A 20,503-nucleotide genomic window follows, 5' to 3' on the forward strand; every position below is an offset into this window, starting at 1 on the left:
TTGTAAGGGGAAATGGTATCCGTCTATACATATAGACGGATAGTGCCCGTCTATAATGAGAATTTGTACATCTCAAAATTTAACGCGATTACTGATATTTTAGTGCAATATTAGTGGGTTGGAAACTTGGTAAATGTTGTGGATAAACTTGGATGAGCCTATATAATCACAAATTCTCATTATAGACGGACACTATCCGTCTATACGTATAGACGGATACCATTTTCCCTCACAAAATACCCATTTGCCATAAAGTGGGAAGCACATGGGGGGTGCCCCACCTTGTCCCCCGTACCCATTTTATTAGAGGTCTTTATCCGTCTGTTCGCCTCACCCGTCTATACCAAGACCTATTGCTATATAATCATGCATTCCAATGCCGACATGGTGAACAAATATAACGTGCTGCAACTGTGATCATTGAGAATACCAAGAAGCCACCCATCACCCATTATCGAGTGCCAACGCGCATGCATAAACAAAGTCAAAACTTATAAGAAAGCACGTGAACTTCATGCTACATACACATTTTCCCACCATTTTTTTAATCAATGGCTTTCATGATGAAAATGAATATGTCCGTTTGAAGAATAAATGATAACACGTGAGACAAACCTTTTTCTAATTTCAATACATTGAGTTTTTTTTGTATGTGTATTACCTTACACAAATTCTCATTGAAGACATGACATATCCGTCACAAGCTGAAGACGGATACCATTTTACCTCACAATGTACCCACTTTTTCTCTCTCTGCAACACTATTCATGTGGTCCCCTTTCTCCACTAACCCATTTTGTTACCATTTTATCTCACAAAATATACGTCACAAATGGTAACCCGTCACAAGGGAGACCAATTGATTACCTTATTGGTGTTAATCATTAAGACAAATATGCATATCTAAATGAAAATTTTTGTTTTTTTTTAAATTAATAATTTGTCACCACAACCTCGGCTATATAACCTCTTTCAATTCCTCCTTTCTCCTCACACATTTAAACATCTATCAATAGTACAACATGAGGTCTCTAGTTACTCTACTCTTGCTCACTTTATTTCCATTTTCTTCCAACACTTATTTTTCCGAAGCTGCTTCAGCCTCGCCAAAACCACTTATTTTACCGATACGCCAAGATGCTGCTACTAAACTCCTAGTAGCAGACATCTATGGGCGTACTCCACTCGTCTCAAACGGCTTTATCGTCGACCTCACTGCGGAACACTTATGGGCTAATTGCGAGACCAATTACCAATCCTCAACATTTAGTCAGCCCAAGTGTGGTTCGCCCCAATGTAAAACCGCCAACACAAGCTATTGTTTCAATTTTTGTAGCAAATTCACTAGACCATTTTGCCATAACAATACTTGTGGACGTTATTTGGAAAATCCAGCAAGTCACCAAACCACCATTGGTGAGGTGTCTCAAGATATCATCTCTTTCCGGTCCACTGACGGATCCAAACCCGGTCCAGCCGTCCAAATCCCCAACTTCCTCTTCACTTGTGCGCCATCGGCCTTAGTCGATATAGGCCTACCCAAGGGCGTACAAGGTGTAGCTGGACTAGCCCAAGGGTCAATTGCTTTACACAACCAGCTCGCGTCTAGAGTAGGGTTCAAGCCTATTTTCACATTGTGCATTCCATCCACCTCATCAGGTAATGGACTGATCTTTTTCGGGTCGAATGGACCCTACATTTTCTCAGGCGTTGATGCATCCAAAAACCTGGTATACACACCAATAATCATAGACCCATTTCGTCAGTACTATATCCATGTCAAGTCCATTAGCGTCGACCGAAAACCCGTCCCAATTAACAAATCATTGCTCTCAGTCAGTAACATTGGTACTGGAGGTGGGACAACAATAAACACATTACTCCCTTACACTATCCTAGAAGGGTCAATCTACAAGGCCTTACTAACTTCATTTGCAAAGCAGCTCCCCAATATTCGTCCCGTAAAGCCAATAGCACCATTTGGGCTATGCTACGAGTCGAAAAGCTTTGCACCATCACCATTGTGGCCGGTGGTGCCTAGCATCGATTTTGAGCTCGAGGGGAAGGGGAAAGTGTGGTCAATACTAGGGGTGAACTCAATGGTGGAAGCCAAGCCGGGGGTGTTATGTTTGGCGTTTGTGAATGGTGGGAATGAGTATAGAGCTGCAGTGAATGTAGGAAGTCACCAAATGAAGGATGTTATAATGGAATTTGATTTGAGTCAATCAAGATTGGGTATTGGGTACCCACTTGGTGGATACCGTACAGGTTGTCACTACTTCAATTTCAACATTGCTGCTTGATTTTACGGGTAACACGTGGGATTTGCAACCGATAATATAGGTTGCATATGTTATTTTTGAAACTATTTGTAATGATGGTCACAATTTTCCGTCCTAACAACGCCTATTTCTTGCATTTATAATTTATAATTTTCCTTGGAATAAACAAATTCGTTTTCCTAATACTTCGGGGAACTTTGAACCTGTGATTCTGTGAATCCTGTGATATATTGTTCACATTACTATTAGTCGAGTTGCAATACCACTCTAGAATAGAATAGCAATATGGCAATCGGAATTACTTTTTTCACATACGGATTTTACTCTTTTATATACACTTTTCCATTAATTTTCCATATCATACCCTTCTCCTAAATCTAAACAAATTAATTCGTATTACTTTTCCTAAAATCTATCTAATCACTCTGTTCTAAAAACTTGAACAATAAACCATAATCTAATTGTTCCAAGAATAATGGAGAACATATCGAAGCTGCGTTAGATAATAAATATAGCAAAGTGCAGAGAGCAAAGTGGAAAACAGAGCAAACTACATACTCACATTCTGTGCTTTGGACAATTTTCATAATGCGTATTAATAATATTATAGTGCAACAAATCAGCAATACTATGGAACGAATATCTGGACGGGTTCAATACTAATTACAATAATAATAATAATAATAATGGTGGTGGGGGTGGGGTTGGGGAAGGAAGATCTGAGTAAGGGAGGGTCGGGTACAGCGATAGCGGGGTGGTCGGACAGGTTGAGAAGGCCGGGAAAGGAGAGGGCAGCTAAGGGTAGTTCGGTCGGAGCATGGGCGTCCGGACAACAGCTCGACCGGAGAAAGGTCGGACTAAGTGCTAGCCGGAGGTAGGTGAAGGAAAGGAGGTGAAGGAGGAGAAAGAAAATCAATGAAAAAATGATAAGGGTAAATTCGTAAAAAATGTATTTAAAAGAGTAAATATGTGAAAAAAGTATAACCCTATGGCAATATAGCCAATTTGTGATTTTTTAGCGTATGGTTGGCTTTGGCCTACCTCTTCAACGTATTTTTAGACTTAAAAAACACTTTTTTTTGGGTAAATACATCATTATTTAAAAGTTAAAAATAAATTTTCGGAAGTAAAGTCCACAACAAGGACCCATATTATCATCAAATATGGTTTTAAGGACCTCAATTATTGTTATGTGATTATAAGGACCTCACCACATATATTAGATCTAAATACCCTTATGTTTATTACTTCCTCCCATTTTTTCTTCTCATTTCCTTTTTAAGGGTTAACTAGTTTTGTGACCCGTGAAAATCACGGGTTTTATTGTTTTTGTTCTTTTAATTTTGCGGTATCTTTCATGAATGCGTTATTCGGCTTGTTTGTCTTCTTGTTTATTATCTTGGAGATATGTTGATAGGATACCTAAGCAAGACAATAAAGAGGGTCCTGCCACAGGTCCTGGGGATAAGATATATAATATCTAAGGAGGTTTGGGAATTTATTATATTAGAATAGTTGGAACTTGTTGGAAATCACAAACTCTTTATTGAATAATGACACCAAAACTCATGAATCCCTCATTTTAAAGAACATATGAATGTCCATTCTCTAATTTCGAAGGCTGGTATTGCATATAGATTAAATGGGAAATTGTATTGTCTTGTGTTTCATCAGAGCACTTTAAACAACTTATTCTCAAAGCCTAGAAGCAAAAGTCAACACAAATTATGGAAAAACGTAAAATTACATTCAAACAGTGGAATATTAAGTTTGCAAACTACTCTTATTTTGCTACGGTCATCATTGTCTTTCTCTTTTTACTGATTGTTGTCTTGTTGTGTTAATCACTGTCGGTCCCCTTTTTGTTTTTGTTCCCTGCTTTTTTTTACGGTGTTTAGATTGTCTCTGGATTTTGAGGGCGCTTGACTTTATCACGGTGGTTATTCAGTTCACTCAACATTGGCGACTTTTGGTATTCTAGTACTTGATATATTGTTTTTATGGCATTAACAATAAAGGTTCATCAATAGGTTTGTAGGATGACATGTCCATCATTTTAGAGGTTTGTCAACAAACTTTCTATTGTTGATGATGAGTGTTGAGGTTCATGGATGAGAGGGGTTACAAATTAGTAACCAGGTTTGTGGAGAGAGACTGTGAGAGGAGAAAAAGTATCGTGAGCCATGATATAAACCTTAAAGAGGTTTATTTGTTGTTGGTAGGAGGCTTGTAGGTAAATGAGTTTGTATATTAACTTATGTGGCATGAGAACAAACCTCTTAAAGGTTTGTCTATTGCTAATGCCCTTAGTGTTGTTTTGGTGCGTTCTAAGAACCTTGGTCCCATTTCTATCCGGCAAAGAAACAAAAGGTTGGACACTTGAACATCTAATTCTATTCCTTATTACCTAATGTATTCTAATGAAAAAAGAAATGTAAAATAAATTAAAAATGTAAAATATATAAATGAATGGATAATAATGATATTTTATAACTGAATTTTACATATTGTCTTTAGTTAATTAGAGACAATATGAATAATCCAACTTATGTTTATCTTACTAATTAGGTTAAAAATACAAGTTTATTTTCTTTAATGCAAACGAGTTTGTTAAACTTTTTCAACAAATAATACATTTATAATTTTTGTCGATTTGTCGGTCTTGCAACATCGTCCTTGTAAATTCAATTGATTTGCAACGTATTGGGAAAAATATTATTGAAATGATTTTTGTATAACGAAAGACCTAAGTGATATACTTAAATTATTAGCAAGGAGTTGATGACATGTGACATATACAAATAAAGTTTTAGAATAAATATGCATTCAATATTTTTAAAAAAAAAATTTATGTGAGCCCCTTTTGGGAGGATACACGGGAAAATGTATCTGTTCAACAATGACATCATTCTAATTCCATTTCTATATCTCTTGTCAATTAGAGTCATCTCTATATTTCTTGTTGTAACTTTTATGTGAGAAGTTTTAACGCATATCCCAATGAATTCCAAAGAAATAAGGATGCACAATTTGTATTATTATACTTCCATTTTTTTAATTATCACCTCATTTGCTTGTGCGCAATAATTAAGATTAGGAAAAAGTTTGCAATTGGTGGAGTAATGTGATAATTTTACCCTTCAACGATGACATTTATTTTATAATTTTTAAAAAAGTTATAAGAAGCATTTGGTAAAAAGCACATCCCAAAGTAGAAATTAAAGAAAAAAGAGTAATAATATAAAAATAGACAAAAAAGAGAAGTGGGATGGTAATTAAAAAATATTCTTAACAATTGATTATGAGAAAAGAAAAATATATACAAAATCATTACAAAAAATAAACATTTCTCGAAGAAATATTGAGAGTGCTAGAAGAAAATATTTAATGGAAAACAAAAAAAATAATTCAAAGGCTTGAAAGCATTCAAAGTTGAAACAATGAATTGGAGAATGATCATCGAATTGCAATAAAAAACCATGCAAAATATTTACCTTGATCCACAATAAGAGATCCAATTTATATCCTTTGAGCATATAACTTCAACACTTCCATTAAGACATTTGATTTATAATCTGTTTGTTGACTAAAATATTTGATTTATAACCTGATTGACAAAATACAAGTTGAAGAGTACATAGAAAACTAATAAAGTGCACGAAAGGGTGTAAGACACTTTAGTACAATTTATTAAATTTGTCAATTAATATTCCAAGGGTTGGAATATATAATGTAACATGTCACCAATAATTAGATATTCATACTAAAATTTGATATTTCGCTTACCACCATAATAATAATAATAAAAAAAAGAGGAAAACTCAATAAAAATGAAAAATATATTCAAGTCAAAAGATAATTGCAAAGACGTTCCATAACCATTATTTCCAGATTTCATGCAATGTTTTTCATATGCGAGTATGTCATCCTCCTGCAATTTTAACACAAACACAACAATAATAATTAAATATGATTCTAACTCTTAATTAATTCAAAACATAATAAGAATAAAAAACTTAAATAATTCAGTTGGTTATATATGCATATTTTACCTACCAACTTTTTGGACGAAAAATGAAAAATAGGATTGTTGTAATATTTATATAAGAAATGTTTTGTAATTAATTATCTAATTAATTTCAAGAATTTATTTGAGAGAAGAATAATGTTTTGTGAACTAAGGAGGAGATAGAAAATTATGGTGAAATAAATACAAAGTATAATAATTGTGAAGAAAAACCAAAAGACCATCTATTAAATAGAAGAAATAAAAATTAAATGAATAGGTAGATTGATACCAAATTTATGAGAGGAAAATAAAGAGTTTGTATTAATTTGTTTTTTGTGTTTGCAACTAATATTTGTTATTTTGTTTGTATTTTATAAGTATGTAACACATGATATTTAGAGATTACTTTTAGTTAGATAATCAAGTAATTAATATAATTGAATTATTATTAACCAATAGAAAAATTACACAAAAATAATAATTAAATATGATTCTAACTCTTAATTAATTCAAAATATAATAAGAATAAAAAATTTAAATAATTCAGTTGGTTATATATGCATATTTTACCTACCAACTTTTTGGATAAAAATGAAAAAGAGGATTGTTGTAATATTTATGTAAGAAAATTTATATAATTAATTATCTAATTAATTTCAAGAATTTATTTGAGAGAATAAAAATGTTTTGTGAACTAAGGGGGAGATAAAAAAAATTATAGTGAAATAAATACAAAGTATAATAATTGTGAGGAAAAACCAAAAGACCATTTATTAAATAAAAAAATAAAAATTAAATTAATAGGTAGATTGATACAAATTTATGAGAGAAAAATAAAGAGTTTGTATTAATTTGTTTTTGTGTTTGCAACTAATATTTTTTATTTTGTTTGTATTTTATAAGTATGTAACATATGGTATTTAGAGATTACTTTTAGTTAGATAATCAAGTAGTTAATATAATTGAATTATTATTAACCAATAGAAAAATTACACGTGGATTAAAATTAAATGCTTTAAGTAGGCTTTTAACTATATTGTATAAATTTTCATTATTAGGAAAATTTAATATAGACATAAATATAGAGTAATGAGAAATGAAATATAAAAGGTTATTTTTTTTATTTTTTTATTTTTACAAAATACACATTACATGAGAATTGTTTAGGGGTTATCTTACCAACTAAAACATGGTAGATATTTTGTCTTCCTTTTTATTTATAAATCATATTTATAGATTTACATATGTATTTAATTTAATGAAATTGAGCAAGTTTATTGCAATAATATTTAAGAAGGAGTTGCAAATATAAATAATTTAAAATTAGAGTGATATAAATTTTTATTTTTCGTTTAACCAATTGTAGTTTTAAAAATTAAAATGTCAATGTTTAATGTTAAGTATGTTATTATTTGCCCTTAATATTTACAAATTCTTTATTATTTCATAAATGGCGTAAAATTAGAATAATGTGATATTTATTTGTTACTTAAAATATACTAAGAATAAACGTAGAAATTTAAAATTTAGTATGAATTTTGATTCTTAATTGTTTTTTAATTTATCTAGAAATTAAAAAAGCCAAATTTTAATGTTTGTTATGCTAATTTATTTTTTATGTAAATATTTTTTAATTTGTGTATCGTTATACGAACATGAATTACGCTCTTAATTAAACACGTCATACTACATGGAGGATTGGTGACGTGGAATTTTGGTAATGCAAGGTGGCATTTAGTAATATGAGGTGGCATTGTCTACATGAATTTTAAGGTTTACCCTTTTAATAGTATTTATAGATTAACAAACTTTGATGATAAAAAAAAAACTTATTAATGAAAAACCTAAAATATTTACATTTATCATAAAAATAATATTCCACTAATTTTTATTTTCAATAAAAAAAATTATATATAAAAGTGTAATTTTACGGATAATGTCTCGTCTTGATTATTCTTGAAAACCGCGTAAAACGAAATTGGATGAAAAATGGGATGTAATATAATTAACAAATACTATATTTTTTGTTATAATCGGAACATCTCAATCTTCATACTTGTATTTCATAATGGTTAACGTAACCTCAAATATGACATTAGAATTAGAATGTGGCAACGTATATTTATAATAAACATGATTTTGACGAAAATAATCTAAAATATTTTTTTACAAAAAATGTGAATTTATAAAGAATAATGAAGTACACATGAAATTCAAAGAAAATTGTAAAGTTGATAAAAATAAATGGAATATTTTTTCCTATATTTCCGAAAGGTTCTAACAAAAATTATAGGTAAAGATAATGGCATTTTGGATCGACAACATAAATTAACTCAGAAAATATATTATACCTAAACATGAAACTTTTATTTACGTCTTTTTCACTATTAAGAATATATTTATAATTTGCAAATAAAGATAAGGTCATTTTAGTCCAAATCATATGATGAGGTCCTTAAAACTACCAAATAATAATTGAGGTCCTTGAAGAAATGTATAAGAATAATAGGGGTCCTTGTAATGGTGTTTACTCCTCAAAAACCATCTTTTTGTCCATAAATATAGAAGCACTAATTTGGTGTTCCTAACTTTTGAAAACTACTTTTAAAAATTGAACTTAAGAAATAGAAACTCATTTTAGACAAATAGCTATTTCATTAAGTAAACCTTAAATCATTATTTTAGCGTTTCTCATATTTATTCAAATTATTTATCGCGGAGAACACCTTTGAACCACCGTAGGAAGATTACAAATTTATACAAATGCTTATTTTCGAGAATTAGGTTTAGCGAGCTCTCTCTTTTCCTATTCATTTTTTTTGGTTAAACGTTGCTTTGTTTCTAATATTTCCGGATCTGAACTTTTGTAATCTCTATTTCTCTCTTTTATTCAAGTATTATTTCTCTTTTGCATTCTTAATTCTTGTTCTTTAATTTCTTTTTATTAGTATTGTTATTAGTTTATGCGATTTCCTCCTTTTCATCTTTACACCATGCTTAGTATTGTTTTACCTTTCGTATTTGCTTTATTCATCGTCATGTGTAGCTAATTCTCTAATGCTAGGATTAGGGGTGCCATGATAGTAAAACAATGATGCTTTAATTGGTTTAGGAGGTTTACATGTGAGAATTGTTTGATAGCAATATAACTGTAATTATTAGGTTGAATGCATGCAACTGAAGTAATTAAACTTGTTAGATTCAGACGTAGATCGGAAGATTGTAATGAATAAACCTGTTATGAACAATAGACTACTCTAATGAGGGCGGAAGCTAAGTTAGTTCTTCCTCCGTTTTCATATGATCTACCCATTTTATTAAAATACTACACTCATATATTCAATAAATGGGTAGATCATATTGTTCCGGGTGCAATTCCAGAGCAAGTATAGTTACCACCCGTGGCTTGTTGAATGATGTCTTGAGTTGAATTCTCCCTTGGTCTTAATCGTTCCTCTCGGCCTCTCCTGCAACAATGAACGAACTGAGGGCTTGGCTTTGAGCCAAGCGTACCCACTCCGACGCCCAAGTCAGTAAACTTAGATGTATAAGTTGTATGCTAATTGGCTAGGAATATATTGTAGAGAGATAAGGAAGATTATACCAGATGAATAGTGTATTTAGGTCAAGTAGTGTATTTCTGGATTGGATGGGATCCTTTCCTCAATGAAGGTTGAGGAGTATTTATAGACTTCACCTTTTGTCACGTAGTGGCCAAGTGGCCAAGTGGCTAGCAGGTGGAAAGACTGATCTACCCCTCGGCCGAGGGACCTATGGCTGGCCGGCGGGCTCTGATGACCCACCGCCGAGGGGTCTTGGATATGAGTACGCGGATATGTGTCCCGGCTGGCAGGTTGTCATGCCGGGACCAGTCGACAGTCCGATGGGCTGATCGGCTAGGTCGTCTAAGTCGTTGACTTGTCGTGGATATCTTTGACCTTGTCTAATGTGTTGACTTGGTCGGGGTGCGAATATGCCCCATCAATTTGCCCCCAGCGTAGTCTATGCCGTGGTATGGGCTTCGATGTACGTCTGAGCGTATATTCTGCGCAAGTGATTTGTGAAAAATTTCCTGCATCGGCTTCTAGCCCGGCGGCTTCTTCTGCTCTGCCTAGTCTTTCTTAGGCCGTACCATATCCCCCCTCCACATGGATGTGTATTGGGCATCCGATGTGGAAAAGAAAGGGACGCTGGCCGAGACCGAGGTTGATACTGCCGGTTATTTTTGATTGCCCCGGCCGGCGGTGTCTAGCTTGGTTGATTATGTGGCGGCGGAGAATGATGCTTGGGAATTTGTTGAGGAAGGTGAATAGGCGGAGAGATTTGAATAGGCGTGTTGAAGACGTTTGGTCACTGTTGCATTGATTGACACAACTGTTGCAACGATTGACATCCCGTGGTTGCATGTCCGACACGTGTCTGGACGCTGATTGGTTGACGCTTCATGGGCTGTTCTCTGATTGGTCCTGCTTCATGGGCTTTTCTCTATAAATAGGGCAATTGCCCCGTGAAATTGCCCACCAATTTCATTCTTCAAAATTTTCTTCTCTCTAAACTTCCAAGGGTTTCTTTGTCTTCTAATTTCCATAGTTGTTACTCCGGCGAGCGTTTTCTTCAAGGTAAACAAACAAACTTTCCAATTTTTAATTTTGTAAGTTCATTGTAAACATGTCTTCTGACGCCGACGGGCCTAGTAAGCCGGGCCGTAGGTCTCCTTCTCCCGAAGTCGATCCTCGGATTCTGGAGGAATGGGAGGATGATTCTGATGTCGATGATGACGCAGAAGATTTTGGTGATGATGCTGAGGAGGCTCGTCCTAATAACGTGAGGAAGTACGTTATGGATCACGGCCTACTTTGTAAAGTCCGTCTCGACCGTACTTGGACTCATAAGTTAGCCCATTGTTCCGTGAGATATTTTTCGAGAAACATTTCTTCTTTGGTGAGGGCTACGAAATTGTTATCCCGGAGGAGGGTCAGGCTGTCTGTTGCCCTCCACCGGGCCACACCGGCGTATACATGCGGCACTTGGAGTACGGGCTCCGATTTCCGCTGAATGAGCATGTTGCGGCCATCCTTAAGGCCATGAACGTTGCCGTTGCCCAATTGCACCCGTTGGCTATGAGGACCATAGTCGGCTTTGTCTGGCTTTGTCTTTTCAAGGGGGAGGCCCCAACGGTGAACTTATTTCGCCGACTTCATTACCTCCACCGTCCTTCTCGGCCGCGCGGGTGGCATAGTGTGCACACGGAGAAGGGTTATGTCACTCACGACAAACTCTCCTCTTGCAAGGGCCGGCAGGGTCGGTGGGTGTACGTTAAGGTGCCGAACGACTATCCGCTACCCTGCTCCTTTCAGCATCAAGTTAACTTGCGGTGTGAGACTAAAGCGGAGCATGACAGGTGGGTCTCCCGGAAGAAACTCAAGATGGATGCTGGCAGGGTTCTTCTCTCGGAGGACGAGAGGCTGGCAATGCGGCTTTTTGAGGTAGACAAGGGTGGGCTGCCGAAAAGATGGATTCCTCCAACGCAGATCATTCTTCAGGATGAGCCGCTTTGCCATGTTGGCCTCATACCGGCCCTAGCGCAGGGTGAGTGGGGTCGGTGTGGGGCCCATCACCGTTCTCGTTGTGTCTTTGAATTTTGATTTATTTTTCTACTTAACTCTTGCTTCGTTTCCTTCGCAGGCCATTTTGGACCGGACCTGTCTGAGGATATTCTCCGGAGAATGGGACTGAACAAAGATAAAACCGTTGCTAACTTACATCCCAAAGCTCTCCCCAATGACCGCAGGAGGTCGCCGACTGATCTCATAGAGCAGCGGCTGAAAAGCTTGAGTGCGGTGGAGACCCAGGCGAAGGTTGTTAGTAACGTGCCGCGCCATACGCGCAAAACGAAGTCCTCGGCGGTGGTGGCGTCGACACCGGCTCCGCCTTCCATCCCCCCTGTTCGGAAGGAGACGGTGGAGATCATTTGTATCTCCAACGGGGATGACTCCGACGAAGAGGAGGGCTCGCCCCTTGTCCGTAAAAGAAAGCAGACGGTCTATACCGCGACCGTTGATTCGATGCGACGAGGAGACGCGTTTCGCCAAGAAGGCCAAGCACGGTATTGTTCTTTCGGGCTTCCGTTTTAGCTTGGTTCCTTAGGCGCCGCACGATGTGAGCTCTTCGGCATGTCTGCGTATGTCGATACTTATGCTTGCTTTAAATTTTGTAGATCGGCCGCGATCGTCCGCCGCTCTGTTGGGCGACAAGTGGAGGGGAGTTACGTGCGGGCCGGTGATCAACACGTCACCGTGAACTCTCCATCCCGAGAAGGTTCTCCTCCCCCATCTCGCAGCCGGTGATCAAAATGTCACCACCGTCCCTTCATCCCGGAAGGTTTCCCTCTCCCGCCTACAGGCCGGTGATCAAAATGTCACCACTGTTTCCTCATCCCGAAGGTTTCCTTCTCCCGGCTCATAGATGAAGGCACGGAGCTTATCAAGGAGTCAAGCAGGCGAGGTGGAACGGTCTTACCGGTGCTCGTATCGTAGAGCAGGAGAAGGCCTTGGCTCAATCCGCTTTTGAGCTTAATGCCATTAAGAAGGTGGCCGTGAAGGCAAAGCAGATCTTCTCAACGAGCGAGGCTCGGGGTGGATCTTTGAGAGGGCGCTCTTGGTCGAAAGAAAACTTAGGCGGGACGTTGAAAAGGAGGTCCTTCTTTGAGAGAGCCAAGGCCGAGGCTGCGCGGCAGCCTGGCTGCTAAGTCTGGGGAAGTGTACACTTGTTCGAGGCACGCCGACCTCTACCTCCAAAGAGAGGAATGAATCCGAGGGACTGTTTAAGGCCCAAAGTGAGGTGGTTCGGATCAGAGATGCCGTCATTAGGCAAAAGGAGAAGGACATTGAGATGCTCCAAACCGTCATGCTCCCTAACATGTGTGCTGAATTCCGGGATTTAGCCGAAGGAGCTGCTAGGGAAGTGATTGAGGAGCTCTTCCCTCTTGATGGTTCCTTTCCGTGGGACAGCTATGACAAGCTGCTTGATGACAAGCTCGAAGCCAAGGAGAAAGCCGTGGCGGAGAAGGCTAAAGAGGCGGTGAGGGCGAAGGCAGAGAAGGAGGCGGCGGCCACGAGAAGGCGACTGGGGCCGAGAAGGCTAAGGAGGCCCAGGAGGAAGTCAAGCGGGCAAAGGCGGCTGAGGCTGCCGAGGCTAAAGCTGAGGCTGCTGAAGCTGAGGCTGCTAAGGGAGCTGCTGGGGTACCCATCGAAGAAAGTGCCGCTGCCGCTGCTGATGGCGAGCAACAACGGACATAGGGAGATAGCATCTGTAACTTTTTGTCTTTTGGCTCATCCTTGTAATTTCTTGTGATTCGTTGAATATATTTAATAAGAGTTCGTTTTTACTTCACTTCTTTTCCTTGCGCTAGTATTTGAGCTTCGACTGTCCTTTTAGCGTCTCCGTCTTTGTCCGGGTTGTCTCCTTCCGTTATTAATTGAGTATCTCTTATGTTCCCGCCTCGGCTTGGCCGAGGCAGTCTAGAGTGCGTGTCTCGATTGTGTTAACGCTTCCAAGGCATCTTGATCGTTTCAGCGAGTATCAACCGCGCTGGTTATAACCGTCGCAGTGTCTGCTTCCTTAGGGTGCATGCCGCTCTTGTCGGTATGACAGTGTGAGCCGTCGTCTGCCGTGGCGCCTACTACTTGGAGTGACTGCGACGGTGCCTGTTTCTTGAAGGAGACTCCCGTGGCGTCTACTACTTGGAGTGATCGCGACGGCGTCACACCTCTTGGGGTGACTCCCGTGGCGTCTACTACTTGGAGTGACTGCGACGGTGCCTGTTTCTTGAAGGAGACTCCCGTGGCGTCTACTACTTGGAGTGACTGCGACGGCGTCACACCTCTTGGGGTGACTCCCGTGGCGTCTACTACTTGGAGTGACTGCGACGGTGCCTGTTTCTTGAAGGAGACTCCCGTGGCGTCTACTACTTGGAGTGACTGCGACGGCGTCACACCTCTTGGGGTGACTGCCGTGGCGTCTACTACTTGGAGTGACTGCGACGGTGCCTGTTTCTTGAAGGAGACTCCCGTGGCGTCTACTACTTGGAGTGACTGCGACGGCGTCACACCTCTTGGGGTGACTCCCGTGGCGTCTACTACTTGGAGTGACTCGCGACGGTGCTGTTTCTTGAAGGAGACTCCCGTGGCGTCTACTACTTGGAGTGATCTGCGACGGCGTCACACCTCTTGGGGTGATCGCCGTGGCGTCTACTACTTGGAGGACCTGCGACGGTGCCTGTTTCTTGAAGGAGACTCCCGTGGCGTCTACTACTTGGAGGATCTGCGACGGCGTCACACCTCTTGGGGTGACTGCCGTGGCGTCTACTACTTGGAGTGACTGCGACGGTGCACATTTCTTGAAGGAGACTCCCGTGGCGTCTACTACTTGGAGTGACTGCGACGGCGTCACACCTCTTGGGGTGATTGCCGTGGCGTCTACTACTTGGAGTGACTGCGACGGTGCACATTTCTTGAAGGAGACTCCCGTGGCGTCTACTACTTGGAGTGATCTGCGACGGCGTCACACCTCTTGGGGTGATCGCCGTGGCATCTACTACTTGGAGTGACTCGCGACGGTGCTGTTTCTTGAAGGAGACTCCCGTGGCGTCTACTACTTGGAGTGACTGCAACGGCGTCACACCTCTTGGGGTGACTGCCGTGGCGTCTACTACTTGGAGTGACTGCGACGGTGCCTGTTTCTTGAAGGAGACTGCCGCTCTTGTCGATATGACAGTGTGAGTCGGCGTCTGTTTTTTGATGGAGACTGCCGTTCTTGTCGATATGACAGTGTGAGTCGGCGTCTTTTTTGTTCTCTAGCGACCGTGGGGAAATCGATTTCTTCGACAAAAGACTTGGGCAATTTTTATTCAGATGAAAACATGCGTCGGGGTGCCCACAGCTGTTTCGGACACCTCCGCCGCTACAAGAATTACATCCGAGATTCCCAGTGTTTTAATGGCTCATCAAGGGCTCACCTTCCCAGTCAGCCGCTAGTTGCATCCATGGGGTCGCCCTCCTGTTGTAAGGATGGACGTTTCCCCTTCTCCGATTTCTTTGCCACTTTGAGGGATTGCATGTTGCATCCTCTGGCAGCTATCTGGACGTTGACCACCTCGTCATTCTCGTCTTTGGAGACGAGCTTATGCGCTTCCCCCCGGTCTGAGACATACATCAGTGCCAGTGCCCGGATGGACATCACTGCGTCAGCCTCGCTCAGGGTGACTCGGCCTATGAGGGCGTTGTAGGCGGACGAGCCGTCAATGACCACGAACTCAGCTAGGAGATTTTTGGCCGCATTCCCTCGGCCGAACATCATCGGCAGCCTGATTGACCCGAGCGGTACTAGGCCGGCCCCAGAGAAGCTGTACAGTGGACTGGTGCAGGGGCTTAAGTCTTTGACCTTCAGACCGAGGCTGAGGAAGCACTCCCTGAACATGATGTTCGTGTAGGCACCCGTGTCAATCAGGCATCTCTTGACCAGGTGGTTGGATATGTCCAAATTGACTACCAGCGGGTCGCTATGAGGAGAGACGACTCCCTCGTAGTCCTTCCTTCCAATAGTCATATCGGGGATGTTGGAAGCGGGGGTCGTTGTCTTTGGGCACGGTTGATGGCCTGGTATAGTTCGTTCAAGTGCCGCTTGTACCCATGAGCGGACCCTCCGTTCTCATTACCCCGATGACAACGTGGATCACTCCTATCCGTTCAAGACGGATTTCCTATCTGAACCGCATCGGTCTTTTGGTCTTTGGCGACGTACTTGCCGAGGCTCCCTTTCCTGGATCGCTCTTCAATGGCATTCTTCGGATGTCGGCGATCGTTGGTTAAATGGCCGGTGTGGCCGTGGTACTCACGATCGCTCGTGTCACCGTCACTCTTCGGCTTGGGGGTCTCTCCCACTTCCCGGCCTTCGTTTTTGCTCGGGCGAAGACTTCACGGGCGACACAACGAGAGGGGTCTTATTATCATACCGCCTCCGGTGGTACGTTCCCGAACTCCACCGGCGCCCGCCGAGTCCTGTTTCCCGGCAGATTTATCGACCGTGACCTATTATTCTCACGGCGTCGTTCATCGGACCGTGACCCATTGTTGTCACGGCGTCTTTCATCCGGGTTTTTCTCCCGCTCTTCTTTTTCGAGTGCTCGGCCTCGGCTGGGCCTACCCGTCTTGTGGTAGTCCTCCACCTTAATGGCTTGGTCGGCCATCTTCCTGGCGGAGTCTAACCTTTGGCCGCCGCACTTGATGAGCTCATTTTTAAGTCCCCTCTTGGGAGACCTTTCATCGCCGCGAAGGCGGCCATTTCATTGCTCGGATCCCGAACTCTGCGAACCTTGGCGTCGAACCTCTTCACATAGCTTCGGAGAGTCTCGCCTCCCTCCTGCTTGATAGTCAGGAGATCCGATGTTTCGACGGCCCTCCTCTTATTGCAGGAATACTGGGCCAAAAATCTTTCTCTCAGGTCGCCATACCCGTATATCGATCCGTCGGGGAGTCCTTTGTACCAGCTTTGTGCCATCCCATGCAAGGTCGTTGGGAAGACACGGCACCAGACCTCATCAGGCTGTTCCCATACCGACATGTGGGACTCGAAAGCCTCCGCGTGGTCGGATGGGTCGCCTTCTCCTGAGTACGATATGGGTGGCAACTTTAGCTTAGTTGGTACCGGGATTTCTAGGACGTAGTCGCTGAGGGGCTGTCTGACCACGTGTCGAACGGCACGCGGCGATCGGCTCCTCACGTCCCTAGTTCGGCCCCTCTCCTCGTGGCGAGAAGGGCTTCTTCCCTGACTCTGGTGAGTCGGGCTTCTTCTTCCCCGACTCTGATGAGTCGGACTTCTTTCATTCCTCCGGCAGCCTCGTGGGCCGCGCGGTGACGCCGTCCTCCCGCGAGCGCGGTCAGGACTTATGTCCACCACTTGCATTCAGGGCTCTTCCGGCGTTTTGACAGGGCCAACTTCTTCTAGTGCTCCATTCAAGTCTCTTGGAGTCACATTCTTGGCCCTGGTTTCCTGTACGGGTTCCGCCGCTCTTGTCGGTGTGACAGTGTGAGCCGACGTACTACCAATGAGGTCCAGAAGTTGCTTTAGTAATGCCACGTCGACCACATGTCCCATGAGGGTGACTTGGTTGGCGGGTAGTGGCGCATTTGGTGTTATTGGCATCCCGAACTCCGGTTGGATCACTCCGCCGGGTAGAGGGTCCGCATGACCCTGACTGTTTGAAGGTATCATCTGGGTGGAGGGGCTCGTCGGTTACGAACACCTCTTGCTGTTTCGACATCTTCTTAGCTTTTTGGGTGGGTTTTTGTGTGTTTTTTTTTTTTTTTTTTTTTGGGAATGAATGTGACTAGCTTCTAGTGTCTTTTCCCACAGACGGCGCCAATTGTTCCGGGTGCAATTCCAGAGCAAGTATAGTTACCACCCGTGGCTTGTTGAATGATGTCTTGAGTTGAATTCTCCCTTGGTCTTAATCGTTCCTCTCGGCCTCTCCCGCAACAATGAACGAGGCGAGGGCTTGGCTTTGAGCCAAGCGTACCCACTCCGACGCCCAAGTCAGTAAACTTAGATGTATAAGTTGTATGCTAATTGGCTAGGAATATATTGTAGAGAGATAAGGAAGATTATACCAGATGAATAGTGTATTTAGGTCAAGTAGTGTATTTCTGGATTGGATGGGATCCTTTCCTCAATGAAGGTTGAGGAGTATTTATAGACTTCACCTTTTGTCACGTAGTGGCCAAGTGGCCAAGTGGCTAGCAGGTGGAAAGACTGATCTACCCCTCGGCCGAGGGACCTATGGCTGGCCGGCGGGCTCTGATGACCCACCGCCGAGGGGTCTTGGATATGAGTACGCGGATATGTGTCCCGGCTGGCAGGTTGTCATGCCGGGACCCAGGCTGACAGGCCGATGGGCTGCATCGGCTAGGTCGTCCAAGTCGTTGACTTGCTGTGGATATCTTTGACCTTGTCTAATGTGTTGACTTGGTCAGCGGTGCAGAATATGCCCCATCACATATAAAAACGGAGGAAGTAATATTTTAGGGCGGATAACGGACCAGAAGAACCTTTCCGCTACCCTTCACATATCGGGCCGACTAACTTACCTTTAGCTGACTTGTGTAATATCATGGTGAACCGACATCCTGGCATCTTTATCTCTATTTTCTCTCAATCCTTCTCACTCTTGTCTTTTTAATTGTTTTTACTTTTATTGCTCATTAGTTTAGAAAACAACTCAAACCCCCCGTTTTGTGACCGTAGATAGACTAAATGACAAGTAGATATTGACCGCCTCCATGTGGAGTACGATACCCGACTTGCCTTTGCTATATTAGTTAGAGCCGGTTGGTTTTATTTTTGACAGGGTTGCCACAGCCGTATCAAATTTTGGCGTCGTTGCCGGGGAGGCAACTATTTTATTTACTTGATTAATTTTTATCTGTCTTTAGCCTCAGGGAATTTATTCCTTGAGGCAATTCTTATCTTTTCTCCTAGTTTTGTTTTGATAGGTCCTACAGGTCGTACCTAGACAGGATTCTAGGAGAAAGATCATCAAAGGGAAGGCTTGAGTACCTTTTATTCTTCTATCAAGATGTCTAGCGTCTCCAGAATTATAGTATAATTTGAAGCTCAGAATGCAAGATCTGACAAGCTGAAGAATAGACAATCTTGGGGTGGACCACCTCAGCTTCATACTATAGCGCAACAGGTGGTCTATTATGATAGATGTGGTGCTGCAGGGCACAATACTATGTTCTGCTTATTGATGCTGAAAATAATGGCTTAGATGTTGAAAATACTGTTCAAGAGGAAGAGTACAATGAAGCATCGCCTGCCCCTATTCAAAAATTCGATTGAGAGCCTTACTCTGCTCGATCGAATGAAATTACTGAAGAAGCACTCGATCGAGAGGATAAACGTTCTCGATCGAGCACTGAGGAAAACAAAATCCTCGATCGAGTAACTCAAACTGCTCGATCGAGTACAATTGCCGAGAAGACATCTCGATCGAGTAGTTTTGTTACTCGATCGAGTAATTTTAATGCTGAGAATGATAAATTATCGTCTAAATTTAATTTGGACGATGATTCTGCAAATAAGATTAATTCCTTTGTTATTTCTTCTACAGGTCTTGATAGTTTGAAAGACCCAGGAGGCGGGCATGGTACGTTGAATTTGGAGACTGGAACGGTATGGATTGATGAACAAGGAGGCAGTTTGGACGAGGCTATGATGCCTAAGAAGAAAGCGCGCGAGAAAGCCAAAGGTGGAGGCCATGACGCTGGGATGAGTTGTTGTCCTTCAGTTGATGCGTTGTTATGGAGGCCTAACGTCAAAATCATGGATGCTGAAGGGAAAGCATGTAGTCAGAAGCCTTATTGTGGGCCATTGACTTGCGTGAGTGGATGAAGAAGAGAAGGTCAAGCTGGGACCTATCTGAAACTAGCGCTGACCGGGAGGCAACCCGAAGTTTAAAACTTTTCAGTTGGATTTCAAACATTTCAGTTTTTGTTGTGTGTTTAATAATTAGTTTTTACGACAATAGACTGCGGAACAATTTAGACTTGGTTATGGTAGTTTTTGTGGTCGCTTTGTGAGTATTTGCAGGTACCACACGAGAATCCCTCGATCGAGTACTTTTTTGTTCTCGATCGAGCACTTCTGTAGTTCATTTCACTCGATCGACTTCTTTTGTACCTCGATCGAGTACCTTTGAGGTTCCCTTCTACTCGATCGAATGCTACATGCTTCGATCGAGTACTGTTGTCGTGACTTGAGTCTTGTGACGTTGTTATTAGCAACCTCCCTTGTTGTTGGCTGGTTTAGGGAGGTCCCTACTTCGCGTTACCTTGTAAGTTTTATGCAGCTTCACTCTTTTTTTTAGTTTGCATTTCCTTTCCCTATTTTTGAGTACAATGAGGGCATTGTACAGTTTGGCTTGGGAAGGGTATATGCATCCATATCTGTGTCTGCATGTTGTTTTTATTGCATTTCAGTTAGCACGTTTAATTTTTACATGCATTGTTTATTTTGTTTTCAAAATTTCAAAAATTTCAAAAATTACAATTTTTATAAAATTCAAAACATTCACGTTTACTTTTGCATTTAGGTTGAGTCGGAACCGTATTTTTCGATGATGAAATTGCACTACTTTTAGTCCTTTTGCTTAAGC

At 41.5% G+C, this 20,503-nt stretch overlaps 1 protein-coding gene across 1 annotated transcript; it reads left to right on the forward strand.

Annotated features, from left to right (window-relative positions):
• Positions 1–1,022: 1,022 nt before the first annotated feature.
• On the forward strand, positions 1,023–2,303 carry LOC141588390 (gamma conglutin 1-like). Its single transcript, XM_074409834.1, has one exon. It carries the CDS (start codon positions 1,023–1,025, stop codon positions 2,301–2,303), a length of 1,281 nt encoding a protein of 426 aa, XP_074265935.1.
• Positions 2,304–20,503: the final 18,200 nt, after the last annotated feature.

The sequence above is a fragment of the Silene latifolia genome, chromosome 6 (genome assembly GCF_048544455.1).
Source record: "Silene latifolia isolate original U9 population chromosome 6, ASM4854445v1, whole genome shotgun sequence".
In the NCBI taxonomy this organism is placed as follows: Eukaryota; Viridiplantae; Streptophyta; class Magnoliopsida; order Caryophyllales; family Caryophyllaceae; genus Silene; species Silene latifolia.

What these genes read in the sequence shown, in the direction of transcription:
- LOC141588390 (XM_074409834.1), top strand. Translation starts at nt 1,023, where the DNA reads ATGAGGTCTCTAGTTACTCTACTCTTGCTCACTTTATTTCCATTTTCT.